The sequence below is a fragment of the Dama dama genome, chromosome 18, assembly GCF_033118175.1.
Source record: "Dama dama isolate Ldn47 chromosome 18, ASM3311817v1, whole genome shotgun sequence".
Classification (NCBI taxonomy): Eukaryota; Metazoa; Chordata; class Mammalia; order Artiodactyla; family Cervidae; genus Dama; species Dama dama.
In genome coordinates, this window is record NC_083698.1 from 90775628 (window position 1) to 90792115 (window position 16488).

Sequence of the window (16488 nt, forward strand, 5' to 3'; positions counted from 1 at the left end):
AATGGATTTAGTGATAGACAAACTGGGAGCCTGGCACATAGATACTCAGTTTGAGTGGATGCATGCCTTGTTATGTGTGGATACTGCAGCCCAGAGCCATTGTTTTTATTTTAATGGTGGATAGCACTGAAATGTCTCTGGCTGACTTATATTTAGCCTTCAGAACAAGAATTTCTTGACAGTCATTTAAATATATTATACTGTTGTCAGCAAATATTTTATCTTTAGCTTAACTCTTTTCTTTGCTCTATTCACTGTCAGCTAATATATTTTGTCAGGAACAGTTTGTTTTACTTGGATTCTAAACAGACCTTAGGTACACTAAGATCAATACAGACACAACAGAAATAAATACAAAAAGGGAAATTTTCTGTGTGATTTTGTTTCCTACCTTGTCTGAAGGGAAGCAGTGTAGTAGTTAAGAGGGAAGAGTGTAGTATAGTGGCTAAGGGTCAGAATCTAGGTTTAGATATCAGCTTTGCCACTTACTAATTTTAAAAGTGACTTTGAACAAGTCACTTTTCTAATCATTAATTTCTTCATCTGTAAAATGGAGGTAAGCAGAGTAGTGACCTCAGGTTGTTGAGAGAATTAAGTATTCTTGAAAACAGCAAAATGAAATGCTTAGTAAGTGTTCTATTTAGAGTACCACTTCTGTTACCTGCCTTATAAATGTAAGCTTTGTAACATTGGTGAATTTGAATAAATTCAGGCTATATGCCAATTTTCATAAGGAGAAACTTGACATATTATTTGTTTTCAAAAGTCTTTTTCATAAGGTTTCATGCCTATTTAGAGTTCTTGGTTCTTCTTGTTCACTTTCTATCTGATTGTTTTACCTTCACTCCACTTAGAATTTAAATCTAGTGGGTTTTTTTTTAATGTATGGCTGTGTACACTTTTCATGTATAAATAACTATTTCATTTTCTAAATTATGTTCCCCCCAAAATTGGCTCAACTAAAATTTCTGACTTCCTTCAGAATTCATCCAGTTTATCTTAACCTCTAAGAATTAAAAAGCATTTGCTAATGTTATTTGTAATTTTAAAACTTAGAAAGGTGGGAAATGGTTTACAAACTGCTGGCATTGTCTTAGTTTTGAAAAATGACTGACTTTGGAGAAAAATAACCTTTGAGGATCTTTAGCTTAGGCTGTTGTGGCTATGGCTGTGGACACTGAAGCTTGACTTCTGACTTTTAGCTAATTTTAAAAGCATACTTTCAGCAAGGTATGTTTTAAGAACATGAAAGTTAAAATCAATACAGCCTTTTTGTCCTGTCACTACCATTTATGTAGTCATGTTGCTGTTGCTGAGTTTCCTGGTGCCCCCCACATTTTAAAGGGTTTTTGTTTTTTTTTTAATATTCAGGTTGTCTTTGAACAACTTCCCTCAGTCTCTGTCTCCTTCCTTCAAGTGTGACCGCTTGCATTTGGCAGATCTTTACACATAGACATACAGATAGAGTTGATTCCCACAATTCACAGTAATATTCTATACAGTTACCTGTAACCCTGAATTTGGTTAATACTGACCCATTGCTCCTATGGAAAATACAGTTAGGGTGCTGCAAGCCTCTTGTCACAGAATTTTTTCAACTAATTAATCCATGATGTTGTTTTGTTACAGCAGGAACATACCTTACTTACATGTTTATATTGTCTGTTCATTAACATTGAACTCATGCCAGTAGCACTGTAGCTCACCCTGAGCAAAGCTTATCTAATGTGTGTTTTCTTCATAAAGCACATCACAGCCTTCTTGCACTTAGGAACACTAGCCATCACTTCAGCACCACACTTGGGGGCCATTTTAAGCAGTGAAGTCACCAACAGAAAACACAAAATGTAAGGAACATGACACCAAGTAGATTGTGAAAAGAGCACTTGTTTATAGTCTGAGAGCTGAAACAAGTGGGCAGAAAACTAACTAGTTTGACCTCAGTTGAGAACGTATGTTTACATGTGGCAGCTGAGATTTTTTGCCTCTTGGTGCCTGTCTTTGATTGACCACAAAAGTGGCACAATACTGATTTAGAGATTACAAATTTAGCAGGTAGACAAATGCACAAATATGAAATCTGTGAATAATGAGGATCAACTGTATACATGTATACACATACACAGATGTTTGGTTTTATGTGTTTTGGTTCTATTATTATGCAATATTAAAATGTGTATTCTCCACATAACTTTAAAATTTAACAATGTGGCTTGGAGATGCTTATGTGAAACTATACTAGATTTATTGTATTTGTAAGTGATATACGATGTCCCATAATAGGGATCTATTAACTGTTTATTAACTAGATTTATTGTATTTGTAAGTGATACACGATGTCCCATAATAGGGATCTATTAACTGTTCATCTAATGATAGCGTAAATTTCACGTTCCTTATTGGTAAATGGTGAATAAAAATAAAAGATAGGTTTTCTATTTAATAAGTACTCAGTTACTTGATAAAAATAAATAAATGAGCTTTAGAGTTAGACAGACATGGGTTCACACTCCATTCTCTTTCCTCTCCAACTGTGATACGTTGTTGAATGACTGAATCTCTCTTAAGTGTCTCATCTGAAATTGGAGTTTATGGTAACTGCTTCATATGATATTTGTGACAGTTAAATGTGGTCATACATGAAGGACCTAGCAGGTAGTAGGAGACTCAGTGTTTATTTCCTTCCCTCCTAAATCATTTGATCTCATGAAAATGATATTATAAGTACTACCACAGAATCAATGTCCTCTCAAAAATACAATACACCACAACATTTTTTTATACCACAACATTTTTACAAGTAAAACAAAGGTGGTAAACGCCCTGAAGTTGAATGTGAACAGAAACAAACATGTTTATCAAATTTGTGACATAATCAGACAATGGGGGGAAAAGAGAATTACATCTTTTTAAGTACAGCTTAAACTGTATACTCTGAGTGAAGTATATTCTAAAGATAGCAAAAGCAAGGAAATCTTGAATTTTGCTGGTACTGATTTGGGTATAGTAATTCTGGAACTTCTTTTGTGTGTGTTTTAGGTTGAGCAAATGAATAAATATGATGATATTGCTGAGAGAAATGGTTTCCCTAGTAGGAGAAAGGAGATATAAATATGGAATGAAATAAGGAGAGGAAGAATCCTGTGGGTTCCTTAAAAAATGACTTAGCAGTAAAAGCATGGACTAATAATTTTATTCTTTTTAAAAGAGATATGTGTATTATATGTGTGCATATATATATAGTCCTAGAACCAGCACCACTGATCTTGGTTTGTAAATATCATTTGTCACTAAAAGGAATTAGAGCTGTTAGGGAAAATGATAGATTCCAAAGCTGTGTAAAGATAAGCTTGGAGATCCTACTGTGCCAGAAAATGAGGAGGTACTCAAAAAGTAAGGGGGTAAGTCAGAAAGAGAAAAACAATTATCGTATATTAATGCACATGTATGGAATCTTAAGAAGTAGTACTGATAAACCTATTTGCAGGGCAAGAATAGAGACGTAGATTTAGAGACCAGACCTGTGGACATGACACGAGAGGCTGGGATAAGTTGAGAGCATAGCATTGACGTATATGCAGCGCAATGTGTGCAACAGCCAGCTAGTGGGAAGCTGCTGCCTGGCACGGGGAGCTCAGCTCGGTGCTCTGTGAGGACCCAGAGGGTGGGGTGGGCGTGGCGGTTCCCGCGGACGCATGCTCTTGTATGGCAGGAACCAACACAACATTGTAACGCAGTAACCCTCCAATTAAAAGTAAATTAAAAAAAATAAAAAATGTTGCTTCCATCCTCTGGAAGGACATTCTTCTGGACTATCTGAATTTTCACTCAGTTCTTTGAGACTTCTTCCAGCTCTCAGTGGCATGATTTTCTGCTGCTTTCTAAAGACCCCTTTGATTTTGGTTAGATTTTTATTATCAAAACAATTCTAGTGGTCAAAAGCATTAAGCATTAAAAAGAAAAGAGAAATGAAAATTCCTCAGTGGACCAGAAGAGGAAAATGCTTACAAGGAAAGGAAGAGAAATCAATATTAGTTACTAAAATACTAATCATCCTGCTGTGTGGTGTTCAGATAATTGCATTTAAGCTGCACTGTAAAGGTTATGACATAAACAGGATTATCACAGATTTGTAGCTGAGGAAACAGTTGTAGAAAGGCTGCTTACCGTACGTAAGATCATACCATTGCTGTGTCGCAGAACTGGAATAGAGCCCATCGCTCTCTAGTTTCAAAGCCTGATTTGGTTTTGATTTTTCCATTATACATTGCTGCTTTTGTCAGCTAGCTTTACTGTTACGTGTAGAGCATTAAACACAGTGGATGAGTTTCTTTGTTCTCTCTCTTTTCACCAGGCTTTTCGGACGTGGATCACACCTATGCTCAAAGAACTCAGCTCTTTGACACCTTAGTGAATTTCTTTCCTGACAGCATGACTCCTCCCAAAGGCAACCTGGTGGACCTCATCACACTGTGACTGAAGAGTCCCTGGACAGAACTGGAGCACAGGAGTCTGCTTTTGGTATTCTGAATTTCAGCTCTGTTGGCTAACAGTTAGGCTACAGTGACTGAGGACTGTACCAGAGCTTTGAAGGGATCTTTGCTGTCACAAGTTTTAACCCTCTTCCTTCACACCTGACCTTGACCCCGTCGTCCTCATCCCATTCCTAAATTAGGCTAATAAAGTGAAATTGGTATATACTTTCCATTAAATATATATTTTTTCTTACTTTAACTTTTAAGAATTCATGAGTATAAAAAAAAAATAATCAGGCAGTATACCCTTTTCTGATTTTTATTTCATTTTTATAAAATTGGGACAAGTAAGCCCTGTTCATGGACTCAGTGCTACAAGGATTGGGATTTTGTTGTTGGCTTGTTTTGGCCTTTCTTTCTTTTTCTTTTCTTCCCATTTCACTTTACCTTACATCACCCAGCTGCTTGTAAGTGATTTATATCATCTGTTACCTCTTCACTTCATTCTTAACAGTATATAGTTCTGTAGGGCAGTTGCTGTATGTTTAAGTGATATGTGTGTCTTTGTTGACTAGAGTCTTGTATTACATTAAACAGTAGGAGGGACAGAGGGCTCCTTGTCATAGAGCTAAAAGGTAAAACCTGAGATTGATTCACACACTTATCTGAGATTGGTATATAGTATTCTTATAATGATATATTTTGTAGTGGTTATTATAAAACTTTGAGTCACAGAAACCTTAAACCAAGGAGAGAATATACTTCAGAACCTTTAAGAGCCATTCTCAAAATTACCAGCAGGAGGATTCTGGTTGCGACTGATAGGTTCATTGATACTGTTGTAGTAATTCTGGAAGACAACGACTCCTTCCCCTGGCAGAGCTGTTCAGGGCCAGGGCTTCAATTTCTTCCTGTATGCTGTCAATTTTTTCCTATAAATGCTGTCTCTTTGTAGCGTTTCCATTTGGGAGAATGGGTTCCAGAGCTGCTTTATTTCCATACACATTAGCTCCCTGCGTCTGCTTCTGTATACTGATATTTTAAAGAATAATGGTTTGTAGTTCAGTGGAATACAGCTGACAGGCATTTCATATAACACATAGACCAGGCTTCCTTTAATGGAGAAAAAGAAAAATATTGGTGCAAATATTTTTTAATTTAACTAAAAGAAAGGCAGTTCTACAGTTCCTTTTGTTGTGAAGATTGGAGGCATGTATTCCATGAAATGCTGTGGAATGCAGCATAGGAAAGTTATACCTGGCCAAGAAATATGGTGTCTGCAACTGATACCCATCACACTTAAAGCAGACCAAGTATAATAAATGTCTACCAGTCCAGTGGCTCTTCCAAGTGAATGCCTTCTGAGAATTTAGTACATCCCAAGTAGCAAGGTTAGGGCTCACCAAAGAAAGAAGAAATTGATTTGCACTTTCGAAAAGTCTCATGTATAGGAATGAGACTTTGAGATCCCTCTTCAGTTAGTCATTATTGCGTGGTTTCTCATCTTTTGGAGATGGATAGAAATATATATCTCCTACTACTAGCCTTGAATCTTGGGGTCCTTGGCTTTCCAAGCATTCCAAAGCAATCAGTAGTGATTTATGAAAGATACAGTACATAGTTCAGGAAGTACCTAACTGTATAGCTGCAGAATAACCCATTGATTTTACAGGTGAGCAAGTAGAATCAATCTACTTACTACTTATACAGTTCATTAAAAGATTTCCCTGAGTGATAGTCAAGAACATAAAACATTATCACTAATATTATAATCTATTGAAGTCCTTTTGTGGAATCAAGTACAAATCAGTGAGTTGATAGGAAAGAACTTGGAAAGAGTTTCTAAATTGAAAAGCTCTAGTTTTACTCACTGTGAATTCTGGCACTTTAAAGACAATAACCAAATGAAATTCTGCTGCCCTCCACCACTTATTTTTTTAATTAATTAATTTATCTTAATTGGAATATAATTACTTTATTGTGGTGGTTTCTGCCCCTTTTTTGGGCCATTTTTTTCCTGTAGTTCTTTAGATTCCGTATTTGGAGGAAACTCAGTTCTTGGACTCAGTGATTTTGTTTGCTTTTAGTTTTCCCTAACTGACTTTCTACTGATTGTTTTCTAAATATTCTTGTTCTAATTTCATCTTTCCTCACTTTAAGTGAAACCTCTTCTCTTTTTCACTTATATATATATTTTTCACTAACGTGTTGAAATAGGACTGAGTCATAGCAAACCATTTAGTGTTGCTTAAGTGACATAGACTGTATTTAGGAAGTTATTGACTAGGTAAGTCAGAATTAGTACCCTGGGGCAGTGCTGGTAATGATTACAGGAAAATGTAGGCAGGGCTTCATTATACCCACCAAGATTGACATTCTGCTCACTTTTGACATCAGAACCCTGATGTGTAAGTTGTTTATATATTTAGTGAAGAGCTACATGTATTTGCAAGTATTGTAGCAGTATATTATACAATTTAATCTAATTTGGTATTTATATTACATTGTTCAAGTAGCCAAATATCTATGCTTTACTACTTAAAAATTCTTTTATCCTAGCTTAGCCCTGGTTTTAGATGCATTAGTGGAGTACAGTTTGCTCAATTTCATTACCCTTAACTTCAGCCTTATCCCCATTTCTCCTTTTTCCACTGGAATATATTATTTCAGAATAATAAACTAGAAATAATTTAAACTAGAAATAGACTAGCCTCTAACAGTATTTTCAGTGCTTGTACCTCGTGAAATTAATTATCTGATTTGCAGGATACTTCCAAAATGCACTTGGATCTTGTGGAGTGACAGAGACCTCATGTGGCCAACCTGATAATTCACTTATGTTGTCCTCCTGTGAAGCAAAGGAGTTGAGACTTGGGTGCCTAGCGCTGTGCTAAAGCTGACAATATTAACCTTTAGCAAGATTGTCATTTAGACCTGGTTTTCTTTAAAACTGATAAAAAACATTAGAAAATTAATACACTGATTTATCACAGAAAATCATGTTGGGTTTAGAGCTCAGTGTTTTAAGATTGTAGAACTGCATTCATCGGTGAAATATGTCTTGAACATAAATGATTTGCCAGCTTATCTTTCTAGTGGATCACTTCACATCTGCCTTAAAGTGCTATTTAGAGATACATTAACAGAATTTCAGGTAATAAGACAGTTTTAAAATTTATAAACAGAAACTAGTTTGAGACACAGTCCGAGATTGTGAATGATACTTAATGGCTCAAAAGCACTTATAAAGCAGTATGGTTCTGATTTTGTTTTCTAAATTAAACTCAGTGTCATGTAAGGAGTTACCCTATAATTCTTAACACAAGATGAAACTCATTAGGTAACTGTGGGTCATTTGACTATTTCTTAGGTGAATGTCATGCTACCTCTTTAGCTAGTTGGGTGTTACGAAGCAGTTGAGAATTCTGGTTTGAAATGATTTCTATGGGAGAGGATCATACAATGTGTATGTACTTTAAGCAACATCATCCAATTATTAAAAAATATGCCCCTTGTAATCTTTTTTTTTCTCTCTCTCTCTTAAAAAATACACGTTTATACCCCAGTCGCTCAGTGGTAAAGAATTTGCCAGCAATTCAGGAGACAAAAGAGATGCAGGTTCAGTCCCTGGGTTGGGAAGATCACATGAAGGAAATGACAACCCACTCCAGTATTCTTGCCTGGAGAATCCCATGGATAGAAGAGCCTGGAGGGCTACAATCCATAGGATTGCAAAGAGTCGGACATGACTGAAGCGACTTAGCACATGCAATTTCAAGCTTTTGCAGAAATTCTTGCCTGAACTTTAACTAAGTTTTAAATTCTTAAGACAGTCCTTAATCTAAGATACACAGGCTCCTCAGAAAAAGTTCATAGTTATTAGAGGAGTAATCAGAGAGAGTCTGTATATAACAGTAGTTGTAGATTAGGTCTTCAGGTTCTTTCACTCAAATTTTTGTATTCCTTATTAGTCAAATAGCATTATTCTTTGGTGATTTTTGACTATGGCCTACATCTCCCTGTGGTTTGTATTAATGCTGAAATGATATGGGTACCCCAAACTTCTAATCGGGAGGTAATTCAGTGGAAATTTTTATGTTTGTTGAAATAATTAGGAGCCAGCTAGATCAGCTGAATGATGTCAGTCAGCACTGTTTGTTTTGACAGGGAGGACTCATAACTACAGTTATTGATTTCTTCACCAAATGCTCTTTTTATTAAAAAAAAAAAATGCTGTCTTAAAAGATTTTATTTATACATAATTTTTAAACCTTGATTTCTTCCTGTCCCCCAAATACTATGAATTGTGCTTCCATTATTTTTCTTAGCTATTATAACTTTATTCTGGGCTTTTTTAACCATAGACTTCCTGGGTTTTCAAAATCATTCTAAAGCAAACATGCTCTTTTATCCTTGTTTATAACAATAGATTTAAAATTTAAAATCGTATGTTATTAAAGAAATTATCATGAAATTTAAAATCATATGTTATTAAAGAATTTATGACATTTAGACACTGCTATAAAAATGCTTGAATCATTTTCATTTGAGGGATAGTAATATGGCTTATAGCTTATAGCATTCTTTTAATGGAAGAGCCAGTGTTGGCTGCTTTGCCTGGCCCTAAGAAGTATAGTTATACTATAGATGAGGTGCAAGTTTCATAGCAGAGCTCATGGAATTGAGCACATCACCAGAATTTTCATTTGCCTGTTGTCTTTGTATTTCTTTGCCTCTTTCCCCCTATTCTTAGAGCCTCCCTGGTAGCTCAGCTGGTAAAGAATCTGCCTGCAATGCAGGAGACCCTGGTTTGATTCCTGGATCGGGAAGATCCCCTGGAGAAGGGATAGGCTACCCACTCCAGCATTCTTGTGCTCCCCTTGTGGCTCAGCTGGTAAAGAATGCACCTGCAATGCTGGAGACCTGGGTTCGATCCCTGGGTTGGGAAGATCCTTTGGAGAAGGCAACAGCTACCCACTCCTGTATTCTGGCCTGGAGAATTCCATGGTATAGTCCATGGGGTCGCAGAGTCGGACACTTGAGTGACTTTGACTTCCCTATTCTTACCTCCCCTGAGTCGCATTGATTTTCTGCTAAAGTTGAATTTTGTGTTAAGAATTGACTTTCAATTTCTGAGATAATTGAATATCAGGAATAGCTTTAATTGCCATGAAATGATTGATATTCTTTCATTTTTTTTTTTTTTTTCTTTCTTAAAATAGTACAGAGACTTCCCTGGTGGTCTAGTGGTTAGGAATCCGTGCTTCCAGTGCAGAAGGTGCAGGTTCGATCCTTGATCAGGGAACTAAGATCCCACATGCCTCTTGGTGTGACCAAAAAAATAAATAAATTTTTAAAAGTGTAGTACAGTCTTATAAATGTCTCTTCCCCTTAAGTATGTAAATTTAGTGAATTCCCTGGTGGTCCAGTGGTTAGGCCACCACCTTTTCACTGCCAAGGCCCTGGGTTTGATCCCTAGTCAAGGAACTAAGATTACATAAGCCATACCACATGGCCAAAAAGAATAACAACAACAACAAAGAATGTGAATTTAGCTCAAATTTTAAATAATTAAGTCCTATTCCCAGTCATTGCCAGTGATAAATCCTATAAATTCTCTGACAGTAGATTTACAGCCCTTAACTTAAGGAGTCATTAGAAATGATAGTAAACCAGATTTTCTTGTAGAACACAGAGATGCCCTTGTGGGAATCTGTATTTTTTTTCTCTTAGAATTCTGAAGTTACAGATCTTGAACTCCAGTTCAATTCATAACGTAAAAACCTGAAAATCAAAGGGTAGTTCTAGTTTATCTTCCACAATAGCCATTCTTTGGAAATAGGACTTACAAGTACATACTATCATGTCCTCAAACACTGCCTAGCTTTATTGTAAACAGAGTGTTATATGGATGTTACTTGAGAGCCATAGAGTTAGCAACAATAAAGGGGGAAATGTTTAGTAGGGAAATAGACCAGTTGTATCACTTGGAATTATGAACTAATTTGTCTTCTTTTTCTTTTTATCTGCTGTTGAAACAGTTTTGATGAACTATTAAACAGTTATATGTAATGTCCTATTTTGTCTGTTTGGCATTTTCACTTGCAAGTATTGAAGTTTAGGAACAGATCTATATAGGAGATTTGAGGGTTTGTTAGTTGAAGGAAAAATAGGAGCTTTTTGCCCATGGATTTGAAGGTCCACAGATCTAAATGAAAAAGAAAGTTCTTCATTTCTAACCATAAATTAATCTATTGCAGTGCTGAGAAGCAGCCTGTCAAAAGCAATCAAAGCTCAGTTATTCTGAACAGTCTTTAGAAAGCAGCATTTCTTGGTTAGTTGCTTTTCTCACTCTCCCAAATAGCTGATACAGATCTTGAAACAGAAAACCCAGTTATAATGGGCTCTAGATCTTAAAGTAGGTGAGTAGTTTCTTATGTACAGCCAGTTCCTTGATAAGGATCCAGAGAAAAAACCAGCAATAAACCATTTTAAACACACAAGTTTTTTGGGCTCCCAGGGAACTTGTTTTTTTTTTTTTTATCAAGTTTAAGCTCTTGCTGCACACAGCTCTGTACCATCTGGGATGCTAGCATTCACAGCAGTTAGTTTGGATATCTGAGCTGTCTGCCATGCGAATACCAACCCAAAAAGATCGTCATTCTTCAGTTTCATTCAGTGCTTAATGAATGCAAAATTAATTGGCAGAAAGGAAAAACACTGTGTGATGTACTGAACAGGCCTTTGTGCATGATTAAGGAGTTACTCAAGTAGCCAATTCTGAGCTTAATTTCTCTCCTTTTGTTAACAAATCTCAAGAAAACTTTTGTTACAGTTTAGCTAGTGTCATATGGTTGGCATTCATTTTCTAGCCCTTTAGGAAGAAAATTATCATTTCACATTTAACTTCTAACCCATACAGAATTAAACTGACATCAGTTTAGTTTCCGTGTTTTAAAATAAATAAATTATACATACTCTAGAAAGTCTCTGTTTATTTGACTTTTCCAGGAAGTAAATGAGTTCTGGGCTTGGCATTAGGAGTACTTAATAATTTTGGTTTGTTCTTTAGGTTTCCTCCCCATCTGTGAAGTGACTACATTAGAGAAGGTATCTAGAATGAGTTTAATTCTACCGTAACTGGCAGAGCTCTGTAAATTCATTTTGCAGCAAAGGAGAGGATCCTATGCCATCAGATTTTGGCAAGTGACTGTTTTAGCATGTTGCCTTGTAGTTGCTGTGTTTACCTTCTTAAGGTAAAAGGGGGTAAACTAAGGACAGAAATGTGTAGCTTTACATTTTTTAAATTGTGTACTTTGTAAGTCTTAGGGTATTTGCACCTTTATAAAGGCTTAGCTTAAATTCACTTGGCTTTTCTGGAGACCCTGGTTCAATTCCTGGATTGGGAAGATCCCCTGGAGAAGGGGTAGGCTACCCACTCCAGAATTCTTGGGCTTCCCTTGTGGCTCAGCTGATAAAGAATCCGCCTGCAATGTGGGAGACCTGGGTTCAGTCCCTGGGTTGGGAGGATCCCCTGGAGAAGGGAACCGCTACCCACTCCGCAATGTTCTGGCCTGGAGAATTCCATGGGCTGTACAGTCCATGGGCTCGCAAAGAGTCGGATATGATTTACACATACACATTAGCTATAAACCCCAAATTTGATAGTAGGATATCAAAAGTCCAAAAGTTTAAATGTGAGCAGTCTTTTGTGGGGAAGATATGTTTTTAAGTCATGTACTTGGTCTCCTTTTTGAGATATTTTTTTCCTTTCCCTTTCCCAGAAAAATGATTTTGGTAACCAGTTATAAAGCAATTTTTCCCTCAGTTGTAAACCACGCATTTAGAGAAATAAAAGTGGGCTCACTTTCTTAAGCATTACATTTAGCCTAACCAAGATACACTGTGATTGTGTTTTTCTTTAAAAAGCCAGCTCGCTTTTCTGACTTGTCATAAAATATCTTTTGAAGTGAACAAATTAAATAATATAGTATTAATTTTCCTCTATGTATAGCTCAGTTTAGAAACTGTAAAGAGACATTTTTCTGTGAGCAGATTCTTTTATGGGAATAGGTTTTTGTTTTTAATGAGATTTCTTCCCTGTCACCACTTGAGAATCTGTGTACAGCTGAGTCTGCAGCCTCAGAAGAAGAGTATAGGAAAACGTAGGACCTCATTTTCTTGTGTTGGTCTTGGCAACAAACAATATTCCACCTTTTCAATGGAAGAGATGGGGGATTGGGGGGTTGTGAATGCAGCTTAGGAAAGATGTTAGAATTTTTTTTGGTCAGCTCTTACAAATTAGAAGTATCTCTTGGCCAGAAATTAAGATCCATTTAGATAAAGATAGAGATAGATTCTCAGAACCAAAGTTGGACTGCAGGTTAGGTTGAGCAGAAAAGTGCAGCTCATCCACAGCCAGTAGAATCTGTCTTTCTGGATCTGCTTATTGATGCTGTGGATAGCTCCTTCTCTCTGTTAGAACATCTCCCAGACTGGGAACATGGTGTTAGAGCACCCAGCTCATCTGAAAGTTGAAAAGTGTTAAACTTTATCTCTAATGGGACTTTTAAATAATAACATGTATTGGTTTTGTAATTATAAAAGTATGTTTATCATAGAAATTTAGGAAATGACAGAGTGTGAAGAAGGAAAGCCACTCTTATTTAACTGGTGAGACTTACTCATTTTACTTTCCTGACTTCCTTCTGTTACCCTGCATGGTAAAGACCAGGAAAAAAATAAAACATCTTGACACAGTCATTCCATTGTCCACAAGCATTTTTCTCTACTCTTACTATATTTCTTTAAAACATTATCCTTTTTAGATAAACCATCTGAAAATAGTTCTGTTGAAATGTAATTTTTAAGCCTAAACTATAGATTTAAGATACTACCCAAAAGCTATATAGGGAGCTGCCTTGTTCAGGTTATTTGAAATTTTATCTCTAAGATTAATTTGAATTTTTAAGCCCTTTATGTACCATTATAGACATTTGGAGCATATTCGTAACGAAGAGCTTTCTGTTTAGATGGACTTTATTTTAATATAATCATAATTAAACTCACACCTAAGAAGGGTAAGGTACTTTTCAAAGGCCAAAGGAAAAGCAGAGAAGAGCAAAGCAAAAGAAGAGAGATGAACGTAAGTGTATAAATAAGGAGTCCTTGGCACAAGATTCCCCTTACCATGGTTAGCAACTGTCTCTCCAAAAATGTATTTCTCTGGTTACCAGCTAAGATTTAGGAGCTTTGTATTTCATGAGAGTCCTTTAATGTTTGAAGGAAGAAACCACAACCTTTCAGGGTTCTACCCCTTCCTTTACTCTCCTCTTCTATAGCAACACGGATCCTGTACCCTTGGGTACCTAAATCAGAAGTGGAGATCATGAGATAGGTCTGGAACACTGGCATGGGCTAGCTGGAATGTTTAAACAGAAACGTGTTGGGGGCATCAGGTATCCTCTGACATCATTAATGTTCTAGATTGTTGGGCTCCGTCGTGTGTGCTCTGTAATCTTCCTCACCCCGCTCATGATCCTGTTTTATCTCACTTTTGCCCTGTCAGTATGGACTTTTTAGGGTTTTGTTTTCTTTCTTAGTAATGTTCTGATCCCAGGTTTGGTGAATGTGTTAACACTGCTTTGTGAATAAATAGGTGATCTGCTGAACAGTCGCAGTTGTAGAATTACGTTGTATGTAATGTACATATGGAGAAAGAATGTATTTTGTTCATTTTCTTAATAAAAAGTTATATACGGACACTACAAGATGTCTCTTGTGTTTGGTAAAACTTCTTTTGAAGTCAACTTCTGAAATATTTACATACTTTGTAAATATTTTTACAAAGTTAATATTCCCCTCAAACAGGTGAGTTTTATTTAGGCAAATTATATACACTGTAGAAAGTCCTTGTTTTTGAGGCAGTGTTGAAATGACACTCTGGTGGGTCTTACTGAGTTTCTAGGGGAAGTTTCCATTTTTAAAGAGCACTGGTAAGTGACTTCATAAAATGTTATTTTCTTCGTTTACTGTTAATGACCAATTCTACTTTATCCGTCTTGTAAATCTGGACTTGGGTTTCCCAGGTTTTCTTTTAAGTGGGGGCATGCTTGTACAGGTTAGGAACTAGAAGAAAAAGCTGAACTGAAAATTAATTGTAGAAAAGATAATAAAGAGAATCTGGAGGCTGGTAAAATTCTGGATCCCTGTCTCCAAAGAAGGGGAAGAAATTTTAAGGGCTGATCCTTGAAAAAAATAAATTCAGAAATATGCTCAACAAAGATAACACATTGTTTGGGCTGAGTTGTATGAGCTTTCCAGACTCTTGCCAAGGAGCTTTCCTCTTGGCCCTTTCTATCTCCTGGTCTGGTTTACATTTTTCTTGGCTTTGTGTGTGATCCTGTATTCTGGTGTTAGTTGTCCACTGATTTTATTCAAAATAGGGATTATGTTCTCTCACTTTACAAATAAAAAATAATCCATTTTACTAGAGTGTGCTTTGAGCATGGCCGGTGAGTAACATTTCTCTGTTTTCAAAACAGGAAAATGGTGTGTGATGATAAGGTAAGGAATTGGCCTTTCCTGGGTTAATCCTCTAGAGAATTAAAAGGATGGAAATGTGGGTCACCACCTCCTTTCCCTTGATGTATTTGTCATCTGGTGGGAAGGGAGCAATAAGCAGAGAAGGCTTTGTGTTTAACACAGTTGAGACGGTAACTGCTCCCATATCAAGTGGTGTGGATGAAGGCCGTAAAGTTATATTCTGTCCAGAAACATTCGTGTTGCAAGGAAAAGAGAGCAAAAAGCTATAGTAGAAGTAGCTTTCCTACTGTTGGTCTGTCCACTGCCATGCTAGTAAGTCTGATGTTTGACAGAACTTCACAGGAGAGGTTAGGACATTTGGTATAATGTCTGTAGCACGTGTTGTCTGCCTGCCCTCTGAACTCAGACTGTAAGGTTGGGTGGTCCAGGGCAGGAGTCAGGAGTCCTAGGCTCATATCTAGGTCTGCCAGTGACTTTTGTGTAGCTCTGGGCACAGTCTTAACTTCTTTGCCTCACCTTCCCTTTTAAGTAAATGCTGGTAGAAGACCCTGTTTGCTAGGATCCCAGTGACTTTTTAATATATAAGATGCCAAGGCTGTTGAAAAACACTAGCTATCTCAGTATCACCTATGTTAATTATAGTGACTAGTCCTATTCTTTAATTTTTTCACCCTTAGGATTCAAAATAAATATGTGGTTTGGGAGGGAGCTTGTAAAATGGGGACTTATGAGTGACTAAGAGGCATAACAAATTAAAAATGACAACTGAGAGTGCCTCTTGGTTGGCAGGGCAGGGAGCAGGGTGAATGACCTCTTCAGGAAGAGAATGGAGTCACAGGTCTTTGTGAGACTGATAAATGAGTCATTCTCTTAGAACAGTGTGCCTCGAGCATGGCCAGAGGCCTTCCTGAGTTCTTGGTACTCTACTCCTTTCAGTATTCTTGGCACACTGTTGAAGTTAACCTCAAAATACCCCTGGCCCAACTCTGGCACCCTTAAGGATGTTAACTGCCTTTCGGAACTCCCATATAAAAGGAAAATCCTATTACAATTGCATTCTGGAAGCACACTTTGTTGTTGTTGGAACACAAGCATCAATATGGTGTTGAGAGAATGTAGGACTCGGCAGGGAAAAGATGTAGATTCGGAGCCTAGTGGTACATTTAACTAGCTGTGTGATCTTGAGAGAATCCTCAATTTCTGTCCCCAGTTTCCCTATTGGTAGAGTGGTGACAACTCCTAAATAAGATGTGTAAAAATGTTTTGTAAACTCTTAAGATGCGAGGCAAACAGAAGAGACTGCCGTATAGCAAGTAGGAGCATGGACCAGATTCACCTGTTTCCCTGCAGCAGATTAGGAATGATAAAGTTTTCTTCTTGCAGTGAAGAAACATGTCAGTAGATAATTACCACCCCTCGAGATGAAGAGAATCAGAATCATCTTTGAGCAATTCCTTTCCTGAACCTC

The 16488-nt window shown here is 36.9% G+C and overlaps 1 protein-coding gene across 3 annotated transcripts in view; it reads left to right on the forward strand.

The window, feature by feature from the left end:
* Positions 1 to 4700, forward strand: part of MKLN1 (muskelin 1) — a 377600-nt gene extending 372900 nt beyond the window's left edge. For all 3 annotated transcript variants that reach the window (XM_061165822.1, XM_061165821.1, XM_061165823.1), the window contains one exon: positions 4355 to 4700. In XM_061165822.1, coding sequence (XP_061021805.1) covers positions 4355 to 4476 — 122 coding nt within the window. In that variant the 3' untranslated portion in view covers positions 4477 to 4700. The remainder of the gene's footprint in view (positions 1 to 4354) is intronic.
* The last annotated feature ends 11788 nt before the right edge of the window (positions 4701 to 16488 follow it).